The 16,321-nt window shown below is 45.1% G+C and overlaps 1 protein-coding gene across 2 annotated transcripts; it reads right to left on the reverse strand.

Moving 5' to 3' along the window:
* Nucleotides 1–10,424: 10,424 nt before the first annotated feature.
* LOC122008709 lies at nucleotides 10,425–15,988 on the reverse strand. 2 transcript variants are annotated; one of them, XR_006119355.1, is made up of 5 exons: nucleotides 14,372–15,988; nucleotides 13,133–14,037; nucleotides 11,645–11,770; nucleotides 11,399–11,455; nucleotides 10,744–10,825 (listed from the first exon to the last, which is right to left on the reverse strand). XR_006119355.1 is itself a non-coding variant. In XM_042564536.1 (4 exons), the coding sequence occupies exons 1-4, from the start codon at nucleotides 15,387–15,389 to the stop codon at nucleotides 10,580–10,582; spliced, it is 2,226 nt and encodes a 741-aa protein (XP_042420470.1). In that variant the 5' UTR covers nucleotides 15,390–15,988; the 3' UTR covers nucleotides 10,425–10,579. The 2 variants fall into 2 exon arrangements, 1 of the variants encoding a protein (XP_042420470.1); XM_042564536.1 differs by lacking the exon at nucleotides 11,645–11,770 and having other exon boundaries at nucleotides 10,425–10,825.
* Nucleotides 15,989–16,321: the final 333 nt, after the last annotated feature.

The following is a 16,321-nucleotide window of genomic DNA, read 5'->3' on the forward strand; positions in this document are numbered from 1 at the left end:
CCTTAATTTCTTTAATGCTATCCTTTTGCTTGCTTTTTCTTTTACTAATCAATACGAGTGCTGTCCGCTCGGCTAGCCAACTACCGTTGTTCATTTTCCTTCACTTCTCCTCGCTATTCGCCTCTCATCTCACCTTTCATGTGTTCGAAAGGGGTTTTTTACGAAGTATTTTGCATAGCTAGTCCGCTCGGCTGAATATATCCTGTTTCGCAAACGAGATTTTCGCCAGAGGCTCACGAAGTACTTTTGGTTACTTGGTCGATCGGCCAAATGACTTAAAAGTCGACTTCTTTATTGTCTCGGTCTTCCGGTCGGAGGGTTTATAGTTGCCAACGTGACTCTCGATTTTTAACGTCGGAGCTCGACAGTCTTCCGGCCGGAGGGTTTATAGTCGCCGGCGCGACTCTCGATTTTTAACGTCGGAGCTCAACGGTCTTCCGACCGGAGGGTTTATAGTCGCCGGCGCGACTCTCAATTTTTAATGTCGGAGCTCGACAGCCTTCCGCCCGAAGGGTTTATAATCGCCGGTGCGACTCTCGATATTTAACGTCAGAGCTCGACGGTCTTCCGGCTGGAGGGTTTATAGTCGCCGGCGCGACTCTCGATTTTTAACGTCGGAGCTCGACGGTCTTCCGGTCGGAGGGTTTATAGTCGCCGGCGCGACTCTCGATTTTTAACGTCGAAACTAGACGCCTTCCTCCCGGAGGGTTTATAGTCGCCGGTGCGACTCTCGATATTTAACGTCGGAGCTCGACGGTCTTCCGGCCGGAGGGTTTATAGTCGCCGGCGCGACTCTCGATTTTTAACGTCGGAGCTCGACTGTCTTCCGCCCGGAGGGTTTATAGTCGCCGGTGCGACTCTCGATATTTAACGTCGAAGCTCGACGGTCTTCCGCCCGGAGGGTTTATAGTCGCCGGTGCGACTTTTGATATTTAATGTCGGAGCTCGACAGTGTTCCAGCCGGAGGGTTTATAGTCGCCAGCGCGACTCTCGATTTTTAACGTCGGAGCTCGACGGTCTTCCGCCCGGAGGGTTTATAGTCGCCGGTGCGACTCTCGATTTTTAACGTCGGAGCTCGACGGTCTTCCGCCGAGGGTTTATAGTCGCCGACTCTCGATTTTAACGTCGAAGCTCGGCGGTCTTCCGCTCGGAAGGTTTATAGTCGCCGTGCAACTCTCGATATTTAACGCCGGAGCTCGGCGGTCTTCCGCCGAGGGTTTATAGTCGCCGCCGACTCGATTTTTAACGAGCTCGACGGTCTTCCGGCGGAGGGTTTATAGTCGCCGGTCGACTCTCGATTTTTAACGCCGGAGCTCGGCGGTCTTCCGTCCGGAGGGTTTATAGTCGCGGTGCGACTCTCGATATTTAACGTGAGCTCGGCGGTCTTCCGCCGGAGGGTTTATAGTCTCCTCGACTCTCGATTTTTAACGCGGAGCTCGACGGTCTTCCGCCCGGAGGGTTTATAATCGCCGACTCGATATTTAACGCCCGAGCTCGGCGGTCTTCCGGAGGGTTTATAGTCGTCGGTGCGACTCTTGATATTTAACGTCGGAGTTCGACGGTCTTCCGGCCGGAGGGTTTATAGTCGCCGGCGCGACTCTCGATTTTTAACGTCGGAGCTCGACGGTCTTGAAGGTTTATTTCACCGTCCGACTCTCGATATTTAACGTCGGAGCTCGACGGTCTTCCGGCCGGAGGGTTTATAGTCGCCTACGCGACTCTCGATTTTTAACGTCGGAGCTCGACGGTCTTCTGCCCGGAGAGTTTATAGTTGCCGGTGCGACTCTCGATATTTAATGTCGGAGCTCGACGGTCTTCTGGCCGGAGGGTTTATAGTCGCCGGCACGACTCCCGATATTTAACGTCGGAGCTCGACGGTCTTCCGGCCGGAGGGTTTATAGTCGCCGGCGCGACTCTCGATTTTTAACGTCGGAGCTCGACGGTCTTCCGCCAGGAGGATTTATAATCGCCGGTGCGACTCTCGATATTTAACGTCGGAGCTCGACTGTCTTCCGGCCGGAGGGTTTATAGTCGCCGGCGCGACTCTCGATTTTTAACGTCGGAGCTCGACGGTCTTCTGGCCGGAGGGTTTATAGTTGCCTGCGCGACTCTCGATTTTTAACGTCGGAGCTCGACGGCCTTCCGCCCAGAGGGTTTATAGTCACCGGTGCGACTCTCGATATTTAACGTCGGAGCTCGACGGTCTTCTGGCCGGAGGGTTTATAGTCGCCAGCGCGACTCTCGATTTTTAATGTCGGAGCTCGACGGTCTTCCGCCCGGAGGGTTTATAGTCGCCGGTGCGACTCTCGATTTTTAACGTCGGAGCTCGACGGTCTTCCGGCCGGAGGGTTTATAGTCGCCGGCGCGACTCTCGATTTTTAACGTCGGAGCTCGACGGTCTTCCGGCTGGATGGTTTATAGTCGCCGGTGCGACTCTCGATATTTAACGTCGGAGCTCGACGGTCTTCCGATTCGGCTGACGATGCCTTATACTTGCGCTAATTTTTCGATTTTTTACTCCTGTATTTCAAATATACAGCCGAACGGAAAATATACAATATACATTACATTGGCGCACCTTTCACCCCGCCCGGTAAGGTTGGAGGTGGTTCGCACTCCATGGTCGATCTAGTTGTCGTCCGTCTTCATCCTCAAGATAATAGGCACCCGAGCGGAGCTTTTCGATGACTTTGAAGGGGCCCGCCCAAGGAGTCTCTAGCTTGCCAACGTCCCCGACCGGCTTTACTTTCTTCCACACTAGGTAGCCGACCTGGAACGCTCTAGGGATCACGCGCCGGTTGTAATTCTGCTTCATCCTCTGCCAGTACGCCATCAACCGGACGGACGCCTTGGCTCGCTCTTCGTCAATCAAGTCCAGCTCCATGTTCCTCCGCTCAGCATTGTCATCATCATAGTTCTGGATCCGGACGGACTTGATGAAAATATCATCCACGTACACTTCTAGATTGCGTCCGATCTGCGCCTTGAATACTTTGTTCATCAAGCGCTGGTAAGTTGCTCCCGCGTTCTTCAGTCCGAACGGCATTACATTGTAACAGTAAGTGTCATCGGCTGTGACGAAGCTGACCTTTTCTTGATCTTCTCGAGCGAGCGGTACTTGATGGTAGTCCTGAGAGGCGTCTAGCATGCATATCAGCTCGCAGACGGCTGTGGAGTCCACCAGTTGATCGATCCGGGGTAGAGGGTAAAAATCCTTTGGGCATGCTTTGTTGAGATCTCAGAAATCGATGCAAACCCTTCACTTGTTGCCCGGCTTGGAGACTAGCACCACGTTCACCAGCCAGCTCGGGAACTGGACCTCGCGTATGTGGCCGGCCTCCAGGAGCTTCTCGACCTCCGCTCGGATGATGGCATTTTGTTCGGCGCTGAAGTCCCTCATCCTTTGCTTCACCGGTCGAGAGTCCGGTCGGACGTGAAGCTCATGCTGTGCGATACTTGGCGAGATTCCCGGCAGCTCGTGCGTCGACCAAACGAAGACATCACAATTTCTCTGGAGACATTTGATCACCTCCTTTTTCTGGTCTGCCTCCAGATCGTCCGCAATAAATGTGGTGGCCTCTGATCGGGTCGGGTGAATCTGCACTTCCTCTTTTTCTTCATAAACCAAAGAGGGTGGTTTTTCGGTAATGGCGTTTACCTCAATCCGCGGCGTCTTCTGAGCGGAATTAGCTTCGGCTCGGACCATTTCGACGTAGCATCGCCGAGCCGCCAGTTGGTCACCTCGCACTTCTCTGACTTTATCCTCAACAGGGAACTTAATTTTTTGGTAGAAGGTGGAGACGGCCGCTCGAAACTCGCCGAGTGCCGGTCGCCCCAAGATGACATTGTATGCAGAGGGAGAGTCGACCACGACGAAGTTTGCAGTCCGCGTCCTTCTGAGCGGCTCTTCTCCCAGCGAAATAGCCAGTCGGACTTGTCCGACCGGCAGAACTTCATTGCCCGTGAACCCGTAGAGGGGGGTTGTCATGGGCAGCAGCTCGGCTCGATCGATTTGCAGTTGGTCGAAGGCCTTTTTGAAGATAATGTTGACCGAGCTGCTTGTATCGATAAAAATACGGTGAATAGTATAGTTAGCTATTACCGCTTTGATGAGGAGCACGTAGTCATGTGGCACTTCGACTCCCTCAAGGTTCCTGGGCCCGAAACTGATTTTGAGCCAGCTTGCCCGTTCTTGACTGCAGCCGACCGCATGGATTTGGAGCTGCCTGATACTCGCCTTCCTTGCTCTGTTGGAGTCACCTCCGGTCGGTTCACCAGCGATGATGTTGATTTCGCCTCAAGACGTGTTGCTTCTATTTTCTTCCTCCCGTGCGGACGACCTAGGTCGTTCCTTGGACATCTGGGGATTGTCCTCGTACCTCTGAGGATGATGTCACTCGGGAGACAGTTGCTGTCGCCTGTCGGATATCCGCCGATCGGCTTCATAGTGTCGCTGTCGCCTGTCCGTTGATGGCGATCGACGACGGCTATTCCGAGGAGCGGGATGGGCGATCAGGGGAAGGCTTCGACAATCTCGCGTGTTATGCGTGTCGGTTCGGTGGAACGAGCAAAACATGGGGGTCCATACCTTCTTCTTTGGTTTGGGCCTCTCGGCAGCTACCTCTTGGACTCCATGGGCCCTCGCATGGTGAGAGCAGACTGCTTCGGTCCGCGGTCCTCTGGGTGGCTCCTGTCGGGTGACAGCCTTCCGCTCGGCAGGGGCTAACCGCTCAGTTGGAATTTCTTTTCTTCGGGCCGCCTGTGCTTCCTCCACATTAATGTATTCATTGGCCCGATGTAACATATGATCGTAGTCTCGGGGCGGCTTCCAAATGAGTGAACGGAAGAAGTCACCGTCCACGAGGCCTTGCGTGAACGCATTCATTATCGTTTCTGAGGTGGCAGTTGGAATATCCATGGCCACTCGGTTGAATCGTTGAATGTATGCTCGGAGCGACTCCCTGGGCTCTTGTTTGATGGCGAATAGACTAACACTAGTCTTCTGGTAACGCCGACTGCTTGTAAAATGGTGGAGGAAGGCCGTGCGGAACTCCTTGAAACTTGTAATGGATCCGTCCAACAGCCTCCGAAACCACCGTTGCGCCGATCCCGAGAGGGTGGTAAGGAACACCCGGCACTTTACTCCATCTGTGTATTGATGTAGGGTAGCCGTGTTGTCGAACTTACCAAGATGGTCGTCCGGATCGGTGGTTCCGTTGTATTCCTCGATCGCCGGGGGCACATAATGTTTTGGCAGAGGGTCCCGCAGAATGGCCTTTGAAAATTGCCGGTTGATCCGTTCGAGGAAGGCGTCCGTTCGGGGAGCCTTGCCTTTTCTGTTGTCTCGCATAGGCGCCTCGTCGAATGAAGATCCTCGGTCACGATTAACTGTTGCGGCTTCAGGAGGCGTACGAAATAGGGCCCGATGAAATGGAACCGTGGCCGGTGGTGCTTCCGCTCGACCTCCCGACGCGGGCGTCGCTTGTTGCTCCATCCGCTCAGCTTGCGCCTTCTGTTTCTGTTGTTCCACAAACTTAGCTGCTCTTGCCTCGATCAGAGCGTCGAGCTCCTCCGTGGAGAGCATCACCGTATGCGGTCATCCAGCATCGTCCATTGCTTTCGCTCGGATTCAGGTGCGTTCCCACAGACGGCGCCAATTTGATCCTGCCCGAACGCTGAATCAACGGACGCTGGGCACGTGGCGCTCTCCGAACTGATGACGTGGATCTTCGGCCGGTCGTAGGGCTCTCCTGCGAACCTGCAAGGAAGTCGGGCCGAGAAGGGGTTCCCGGCAACGACCCTCCGACGCTCAAGTCAGGCAAGAGGAAACTATGGGGTGGCTTCGAATCTCAGAGAATGCGTATCTCCGGCGAAGTGTGAGGACCCTTATATAGAGCTGTGAAGAGACTTATGCACACAGACCGAGGCAAATACGTGTCCTCTTACCGTACCTCAGTATGGGCTTGTCAGAGGAGCTTGCCTGACACCGTACTGCTACAGTCCGAGCACCTCTCTGATGGGACAGTAGAACCTTCCGTCATAGGCTTCTGCGTATGGGTTAGTCGTCAAACACGCTTGTTGTCAGAAGATGTTCCCCGATGTTTCCCTTGTCCTTGTCTCTTCTGTCCCTGCGCCGAGCGTCTGGCCGCTCGGCGGGCACGTCGCGTCCGACCGGACGTAGGTGATGGTTTGACCGGGAAGATTCTCGGTCACGTGCTCGGCTAACTGTTCACAGCATTGCCGCTCTAAGCCTCGGTCCGAGCAGGTTGCCCGCTCGGCCTGGTTACCCTATTCCCTATGAGCGTCGGAAACCCGAGTCCCCGTCGGGTTGTCTTTGATTCCGCTTAAACCCCGTTCGGCTGGTCAGTCCCCCCTTTTCTGGTCGGCCGTTTGACCTTTGACCTCCACGTGGTGTTGACTCCCCTCAAAGGGGGTCCCGCGTCCGTACCGCCGGATCAGTAGTATAAAAAGGAGACGGGGTATGCGAGAGCAAGCTCACTCAAGATAATCCAAAACATCACCGGGTAGCAACTCGGTCATCTTGTTCCGGCTAATGACCTTGTTTGTAAGAGCGGTGGGAATATAGCCGTCGTCTTTTAGTTGGTCGAGTGTCTCGTCGATCATGAAGTTAAAAAGGTGGAGTGCCCGATCGGTGACCTTGTCGTTGAAAGTGTCCGAGCAGAGATATGCCCATTTCATGAGCTCAAATCACTTAGACTCCCCACCTTGATAAGTTTCAAGGGTCGTTCGGGATGCTTGCAGCTCCTACTTTAATTGGGTTAGCTCCTCATTCTTGGCATCAAGCTGGGCCTTCGCTGCATACCGATCAACCAACCTGCCCTCTCTCTCGGCGTTCAGCGAGGCCTCCACATCCTTCAAGTTTTGAGCAACACCCGAAACTCCTTATTTTTATCTCCGAGTCTTCGATAGCCCAGAGCTTCTTGGTGTTGGCCGAGTGGATCTTGGACTCGAAAGAGCTGACCTGTTTATTAATCTAGGCCAATTGGAGGTAGTTCGATCGACTCTTGTATTTCTTGAGCTCCGGAGGGTTTGACACTTCTAACTGCTAGCTGGTCGGAAAGTCCGCCTGCTTAGGAAAATGAATAAAGAAGAAGTAGTCCTTTCAATGTTTGTTGGAGGACAACATCTTATCAAAGAAAACTAGGCCCACTCGGGCTTGGAAGAGAAAGTCCCCGGTTCGGACAATTTTGGATAGTAGAAATAGTGGAAAAGCCAAGGAGTAAGAAGGAATGTTGTGCAGGTGGAACAAGACGACAACCCTGTACAACAACCGAAAGGAGTTCGACACTAATTGATGGAGAGAAATGCGAAAATATTTACAAATGGTAGAAAAGAAATGATGGATCAGGAACCACAGACCGGTGGTAAATTGGTCCCTAAAGAAGCATACAAAATCTGGCGGCGGTTCATTCAGGTGATCGAAAGTCGAAGGAAGACTTATTTGATAGTCAGATGGAATTTCGTAAGTGACTCTCAAACTATCAGTGTTGCCGCCGTCGAACCTGGACTCGATGGACGTGTACCAGAACCCAGGGATGGCGACGGGGGTAGTGAGGAGCTCACTATCGAAAAATAAGGAGATTGAAGAAGTGCAACGAAAAGATCCGATTAAAAAGGGGAGGAAGCTTACTGGAAGATCGCCGGAGAGACAGAAGAAACGAAATATATACGGAGAACTCAAAGATGAAGGTGCTCGAAGTAAGGAAGAAGGCGACGCACACGAGGTTTATAAACCTCGCGGCTGATCGACCTGAGTCGTCAGATCTAAGGTTGTGAAAAACTAGGAGAAGATCCAACCGTTGAATTTGAAAAGGCATCTGTTACGTCGCCAGCAGATATCTACCTATCACATCAAACGTGTGGCGGCAGAAAGAGGGCCATGTGACGCTCAACCATCGGATGACATTAATGAAGCTTAATTAAAAGGTATGGCCGCGTGCTTGGTCATAATGATCGAAGATTTGCACGGTCTTCAAAAAATTTAGATGACGTCAGAATGCTCGGTCGAGGAGCGCAGGAAAGGATTTTTTTCAGCAAGTGTTGCCGCTCATCACCGAGCGGCACGAGTAGGTGATTATCACATAGCCGAACGGTCGAAACACAGTTGCTCCGAAGGAATTAGGCCGAGTGGCGTTTATATATATGCGGTCGGGCCTTGCGAGGTCGGATGGAAAAAGCGTATAAGTCATTGAAAACTACTGGTCCAGTTAGTCTGACTTGCAGCCTCCTTCGACTAGACTTGAGAGAGAGGCTTGTGATGCGACAATAGAGGGAAGCCTATCTGGCACGAGGTCAACTGCCAGGGTGGAGGTCAAAGTCAAGGCGGTCAACTCCCCAATGTCAAAGGTCGAACGGAGGACAATTTACAATGGCTGGTCGGGTGGTCAGGGCCCAATCGGAAGGATATGGACCCGAGTTGACCCCCATTTAGGCTCAGGATGATACGCAAGACAGCCAACGCTCGATACTATGTAGCAGGACGTTGTATGGGACCTGGCCAAGGACGCAGCGGAGTCCCGACCGAGCGGCTTCCCCTCTCGGCCAAGCAACGGGACATGGTTATGGACGTAGTGGAGTCCCGACCAAACGGCTACCCCGCTCGGCCAAGCAATGGGATCTGGTCATGGACGGAGCGGAGTCCCGACCGAACAGCTACCTCGCTCGTCCAAGCAACGGGACCATTGTAGTATCTCTCGACATCCTTTTGAGAAATAAAACCGCTGACATGAGGCATGGTCGACAGACGGATTGTACGACTGAAACTTCTACTATCGCGTCAGGGATATGCATGCCCTGTTAAGGTATGGTGTTAGGGGTACTTGATTGACAAGGCTCTTTCATGGAGTATATGGAAGAGTGTGCTCATGCCTCGAGAAGTATGTACGCTACCCACCATGACTATATAAAGGGGGATCCTTCACCGACGAAGGTACGCGTTACTATTGAATTTTACTACTGCTCTGCTTCTCCACATTTTTCGGTGGCTGATATGAGTGTTGGAGGGTCAACGCCAGGAATCCCTTCCTGGCTCAACACTGATGTCGTTTGTTTTGCATATCAGAGCGAAGTCCATATTCGATTAATGAAGTCACCACCTCTCAGCTTCATGATTTCGGACAAGATCACATGGTATTAACTCCGCCTCCATTACGTTCTATTCAATTACTAGATAATTAATTAAGATGGTTAGCCTAAACCTGGATTATATAGCTATTCACCAACAATTTATTTTTTTTTTAAAAAAAATAACTAATTAATTAAATCTGGATAAATAATGAGATAAAATCTAGATAAACAAATAATAATAGATATTAAATATATAATTATTCACTAAAAAATTTCAATTATGTCAATTGAATATGCATTAAGTTTTAATTATAGAAAAATTAGTTTATTTTATGCATTATTGATACATGTCATTTTAATTATATGGATTAAGTTTTTATTTTTAAAAATAAAAATAAAATTGATAGGTATTTCTGGAGCTCAGATCCTCTAGTTCAGAATCTTCTGGATCAGGAGAGATCCTACAAGTACATTGATAGGGTGAACTAGACCCTACCTATTTAACAGGTGGGTATAATCCACCCCACTAATGAATAGGTAGGACCCAGAACTGATCCAGGGATCTTGGACTAGAGGATCTATACCCTTATTTCCTAATTATAAAGTTTAATAATTATTTTTTAAAAAAATCAAACAATTATACAAAATTATTTAAACATATCATCTACAATTAAATAAATTATAAAGTATATGTTATTTCAAGTATAAGACATATACTATGTCAATTAAAACTAATTTTAATATTCAAAATAAATCAAAATTTTAGAATACTCTAAGACGATTAAGGTATTTAGTAGTTTTGATATCAATCTTACTCTAGTAAGATTAATGTTAATAGTACACTAAAATATTTAATTTATAGTTTACCACACATAATTTTTTGATATATTATATTTTGACTGTCAAATTAATAATAATTGGATAGAAAATTGTTAAACTATAGATTAAAGAGGCAAACTAGGTGGTGAAAATACTAAAGATAAAATTAATGTCAACTGTAAATATAATATTTAAAAATTTCATCACATAATTAATAAGGAGATCGACACCATTATTAAGGTGATAGACGGTATTTTATACTCCTTCACTCAACTTATACACACTCAAAAATTGATCTAAGATATTCAACTTATACACACTCAAAAGTTGATCTAAGATATTCATCCCATAATTCTTATTCAGTAAACATACTGACAACTGACAGAGTAAATAATAAATCTTAAAGTTTTAGAATTGGACTATGCAAAGTAATATGAAAATTATCATCCAATAATATTTTGAAATTGACCTCTAAATATGCTTAAATTGTATTTCAAATTTACTACAGACAAAACTCAAATATATAATTGAGCATTCTACTTGAGTACAAAAAAAAAAATAATAATCAATCAACACGTGGTTGTTAACAAGTTAATTGCAAATGGAAAAAATGTCTAATTAATCGATTGAAAAGATCTCTAGTTGCAAAATGTGTAGTAGTTGAACAGCTTTGCTATTTGATTTTGTTGCACTTGATGAGAACCTTAGCAAAACTCTTGTACATGTGATTCTTCAGGTATTTCTCTTGCACCTTTCTCCTTCCGAGAATTCCCATTTTTTCTTTCATTGATGGGTTGCTCAGCAGATACTGAATGTTCTGGGCCAGAACTTGTATTCCTTCTCTCCCAACAGGATGGAGAAGACCGGTAACTTCATGCTCAACAATCTCCCTGGTCCCTCCTGCATAAGTTCCAAGCACCTGCACCAGAGGCCACGAGATGAACGAACTTAGATCACAAACAAAAGGGAAACCATCTAATTGAAGATTAGCTTCCATTCTGATTGCACATTCTTGAATTTCCTAATAAATCTAATAAAGGGAATGAATGATCAATATAACTTGCTACAACTCTTCCTGATCTGAAGTTCTCAATTACAGATATAAACTATAATCCATATCATTTTTTAGTCATCCGGCATGAGATTTTGGATCAGACACTCGTGGTAGCTCAACGAGATTGCAGAAACCAACAGGAAATTAAGTCATGTAATTTCTCATCCTTTTGCATATGTTTAGCTGGTTATACATAAACTTCCTATCGATCGTCTGATCTTGGTCCCAACTATGGACAATCTATTTTGAGGTCAACCTAAGAGCCATGAAATTTGAAAGTCTGGAATGAATGAAGGCCTACATAGTCACGCTGCCTAATGCAAATAGTGGAACTTTTGAAAAAGTTAAAAGCAAAAAAGGCATCAATCAAGAAGCATCAACCTATAATGATCATGAATTTAATATAAGAATGAAGAGATAAGGTAAACATGAGAATACCGGCAGGCCAAAAGCCATAGCTTCAATTGTAACCCTTCCAAATGTTTCTCCAAGCCCCTGTGTATGAATTACGTATTATCAGATGATTATAAAGCAATGCGAAAACTGTTATAAGGTAAAGCAAACAGCAACCTAATCATTACGGGGAATGGAAATGGTCATGATAGTCAAGCTAATGGTTAGAACATCAAAACTTCAACAAAAATTATAAACTTGGAGTCTTAACCATTTGAAGTTCACACTAACCTTTCTATTTGATGCTTAAGAAATACCATTTATGAGCTTCCTATTTTTCCCTTTCTTGTAGTCCAATAATAATGCAATTTCCTACAAAAGATCCAGGATTTTGGTGCAAGGAGCAAGCCATCCAATCTACAAGTGAGAGATGACGATCACTAGCTCATATTAGTTTGTCTTTCTAGCCAAATCAAATAATTTTTATCCTTCTACCACCTTCAGCAAATGGTATATTCATCTTCTCTTTCTATATCGGACAACTTGGGTGGTTTTCTGAACTTTCTAGACTTATAACAAACTAATTGCACGGCAAAAAAACAACAATGTAATTTTCAGTGTGATAGAGAGAGACTACAAGAGATCTCAGTTTCAAGATGTAACCTTTCAAAGCTCTCCAAATCGGCTTTTAGTGTCGAGGGAAACTAACTTCATGAAGTACCAGAATGAAACTACTGAGTAATATTAGATATGGTGTATTCTTCAATGGTAAGGAGATCAGGTTACTGACATTCTCTCCTGAGAATGCCATGCTTGAGGAGATTATAAAATAGAGAAACAATAGCAAAGTTGAATCTTCACTAAAAAATATGTAGGCGTTCTATGATTGATCTATCACTTGTATTAGTGAAATCTTTCACTATCAGGATTCATAGGTACAGACAAAGTGTTGGACTAGTTCTTAGGTCATATTAAGCAACAGCAAGATAATCCTTGGTAATGTTAAGAAACTAAGGGTGCGTTTGGTTTCATTTTCATTTTTTGAAAAACGCGCGTTTTCTAGAAAACAGAAAACGACTTTTTGTCATTCTCTGTTTTTCTATAAAACAATAGTCAATTTTTTAGAAAACGCGCACGGAAAACGTAAACCAAACACCGTTTTTCAGAAAACGTGCGTTTGCCAGAAAATGAAAATGGAAAACGCGCGTACCAAACGCCCCCTAAGATATCAAATGAGATTAGAAAAGATGTTGACTCTATTGACAAGATGTTTTTAGGTATAGGAAAGAAGTGATGTGTTTCTCTTTAGGTTATATTAAGTGATGGAAGATAATCCTTGGTAAATTATTTTTAAGGTCTCAAATGAGATCATAAAAGATGTTGAGCTATATTTCTAAGTTTTTCTTGTGTAGTACAAGGAATCTCATTGCACAAGATCTCTAGGAAACAATTACCAAAATCAGAATTCAAAATGTTAGTAGTGTACAGATATCAATATGCTGCAGTAGGAATAAGCGGATTTTTTTAAAAAAGAAAAGAAAAAGGCAAATTCCCCCAGAACCTATAATAAAAAAAAACAGAAAAGTTGGATATTTAGAAAGAAGAATCATGTCAAATCTCAATCTCCAAAAGAGATGCTAGTGTTACCAAAACTATAGTGAAGTTCTCCCAAACAATAATGTATAAATGATAAAACAACTATTTATCTTAACAATAATAATCTAAATGAACATTCCTGTGTGATGTAGATAAATCTTATGATGAAGGATCCCATGTTACCTGTGCATTTATCACGTATACATCTGCTGCAGCATAGAGTGACGCAACGCGTGTAGTTGCTGGGGTCCATAATACTTGTTTCGTCAGGTTTGAATGTTGAGATAACAATTTAAGGATAGCTTTTATGTAAAGCACTTTGTTGCTCTTGGATCCAAGTGAGCCTATAAGAACTTTAAGGTTCTGCTCTACTTTGTCCTTGGTTTCTGCCAGCAGATTCCTTAATTTTTGGCCATCTGCTCTGGTGATACTCTTAGAAATATCATTTCTCAAAGAAAGAACAGTGGCCGATTTTGAATGTTTTCTCCTCTTCCTAGTAGTCATACTGCTAATGTTACTCTTCAGAACAATATCCTGGTTAGTTGGCATTGAGATGCTACTAGAATTAAGCTGAATATCTGTGTTTCGGTGAGCAACTTCTGGAAACTTTACCACAAGTGATTCATCTTTTGGAAATGCTTTCAAAGAAGCATTATGTTCAGCCACCAAAAGAGCTGATTCTAGAAACAAGCGCTGACCTTTGGTAGGGTTTATGCTACTGAGAGACATAACAAGCATGTCATTATCACTCAAGCCCATCTCTTTCCTAACAGAAGCTCTTAGCATATTCCTCTTCATAAGCATGTTTTCTGCACTAAAAGCTGGAGTGTTCAGGGAGGATGGAATACCAGCTATGAAAGCTAATTCATCGTTCACAGAGAGAGGAACTATCATTGGTTGCAATTTGAGATGAATCTTCTCTTCTTCGCACCATGATAACCACTGCTTAGATTGTGACTCAGACAAGAAAACTATCATTTTCACTTGGCTAAGCATATCCTTTGATCGGCCAAAGTATTCTCGTCGATTCTCCATGATCCACCAAACTATTTGATTTGAGCCACCTGGGAAATGTGCCAGATATTGCTCTGCAACAAAACATCACGTATCTTTATGAGCTTAATGATTAAATTTCTCTACAAGTTCATCCAACTTTACATTTCATACATAATGCTTATGTAATTGGGATTTGGGGAAAATTAATTTCAAATCAAAGAAAAACTTCCCTGATGAAAATTGCCATATCAATTCATCTTTTAGTCAATAGACACTACAATTTTTTTTAAATCATACAACTCCTTCTGTTTCATTGTAATTTAGCGCAAGAGGAATATATTAGATGACGAGACATCAAAGAGTGATATAGAACTTAATTTTTGTCCATAAACTCTGATTATAGATTATAATTTGATAATTTCTGACCTATCCAGGATGAACAGACAGCTGATCCAGCTATAATAACATCTGCTTTCATGGCAGTCTTGAAGCTAATCTGCGCCCTGTCTTTAACTACTTTAATCCCTCTTTTATCGAGTTCTGTCAGCAGCCCACCTTTTCTGCTTAGGACTACCGCAAAGACAGTACCCCCACAACTCAGGATCTCAGATGCTAGTTCCATCATTGAAAGCGGAGCTCCTGTCATTGAAAGTTCATGAAGAACCAACACAAACGACTGTGACCGAACAATATGAGCAAATTCATTTTTCCTATCACAAGTGCCCCACATTTTCTCACCATTCCACCCCAGAATGTTGTCCTCTGCCTTACCAAATGGTCCCACGATCAATCCATATGAAGTATTTCTTCTTGGTATCATCCCTTCCTCTATCTCGCCAGTTTTATTCTCCAAAGCCATGCCCTTCAACTTGGCTGAAGCTCTTTGCAGTCTCCGTTCTGATCTCCTACTGCGCTTCTTGGTAGTATTAGCTTTTGTTGGGACCTCTTTTACTTTCTTTGTCTGAGTATCACCGATCTTAATCTTGGTAGTATTAGCTTTTGTTGGGACCTCTTTTGCTTTCTTTGTCTGAGTATCACCAATCTTAATCAATGTTAAGTTCTTTCCATTCTCTGTTACAAAATCCTGATTCCAAGTGATTGAATTTCCAGCTAATTTGCCAGAACTACCTGCCTTGCTCTGATAACCAATGAGTTCTTCCTTTCTATGGTCACCATGAGCCCACTTTGATTGCACATGGAAACCAATGTAAGCCCAAAAAATTACAAGCATCAACCATAGCACTACAAGATTGCTCCGCCAAAAAAGCCACTTGACAGAGGTGGCCTTGTTCTCCCTTCGGGTTCTACTAGAATGCAACCTTCCATTGAGAGGAGAATTCCTAGGACTAAACCTCCCTGACACAGAAGGCTTCAAATTTCCCGTCGTTCTGACTCCAAGCTTCCGCAATGATTTTAAATCCGATTTACTATTGCCTTCCTCCATTTCTACTTCCCTCTTTAAACCTCATCAAATCAGGTCAGCAGTCATCTCTACCCAATTTACAGCAGAAAATCAGAACATATCTAACATAATGTCCAACAAATCTTTAGCTCCACCAATTTTAGAAAAGCGAAAGAAAAAAAAAATCCTTTTTTTGCAACTTAAGAGAAACGATCCAACGTCCAAAATTCCCTATTTTCGTCCATCAGTATGCAAGCTCTAAAATTTTGGTTTAGAGCAACTGCTTCATTGAGACACACCCATAATCGACAAAAAGAACCAAAATTTCGGAAGGAAATATACGATAGATAGCTCAATTCATCCGGGAGCTAACTGGCAAGAGAAGGTTAGGAAGCAAACCCTAGCAATTGCGAAAAAGAATCTGCTCAAACCAACCAGAAGTTCGAACCAGCTAACTAGAAATCGATGAACAAGCGAACAGGCGACCTGCAACCGACAACAGAGACCGAAGAGGAGAATGAGTAGAAGAAGGACATCAATTAGGGATCTCGTGACGCATCTCCAAATTTGGACGCTGAGAATGGAGGTTAGAAGGAAGCGGCAAGTGCAGACCGAGTAGAGAGAGAGAGAGAGAGAGAGAGAGAGAGAGGCGAGGAGAGGAGGTTTAACGTGAGAAACTTGATGCACCCGCATTCTATACTGGAAATCATAGGCTCTCCAGTGCCCTAAAAGTTGCGTGGACCAATTGAATTATTGGTATCACGTGGGTGCAATGAGGGGAACTCTAAAAAGTAAAACATGTTTTCGCGTTCTGAAGGCCTTCTGAAGTCAGATACTTTCCGAGCAATATCTGCACGTGACGTGCACGTCCATTAATTGGTCGCAAATAGTTGATTATTTGTTATTTTTATTTAGTAAATTGCTTTTCCCCCCTCCACGTGACACCGCAGCCCTCTCCCCTCCTCTCTCTCCCC

The sequence above is a fragment of the Zingiber officinale genome, chromosome 8A (assembly GCF_018446385.1).
Source record: "Zingiber officinale cultivar Zhangliang chromosome 8A, Zo_v1.1, whole genome shotgun sequence".
Classification (NCBI taxonomy): Eukaryota; Viridiplantae; Streptophyta; class Magnoliopsida; order Zingiberales; family Zingiberaceae; genus Zingiber; species Zingiber officinale.

Excerpts from the sequence above, each read along its gene's own strand:
- LOC122008709 (XM_042564536.1), bottom strand. The coding sequence starts at position 15,389 with ATGGAGGAAGGCAATAGTAAATCGGATTTAAAATCATTGCGGAAGCTT. Across the intron at positions 14,038-14,371 it reads TGTCTGTTCATCCTGGATAG|AGCAATATCTGGCACATTTC; the intron begins GTCAGAAATTAT and ends GTTTTGTTGCAG. Across the intron at positions 10,826-11,398 it reads CTATGGCTTTTGGCCTGCCG|GTGCTTGGAACTTATGCAGG; the intron begins GTATTCTCATGT and ends CCTCTGGTGCAG.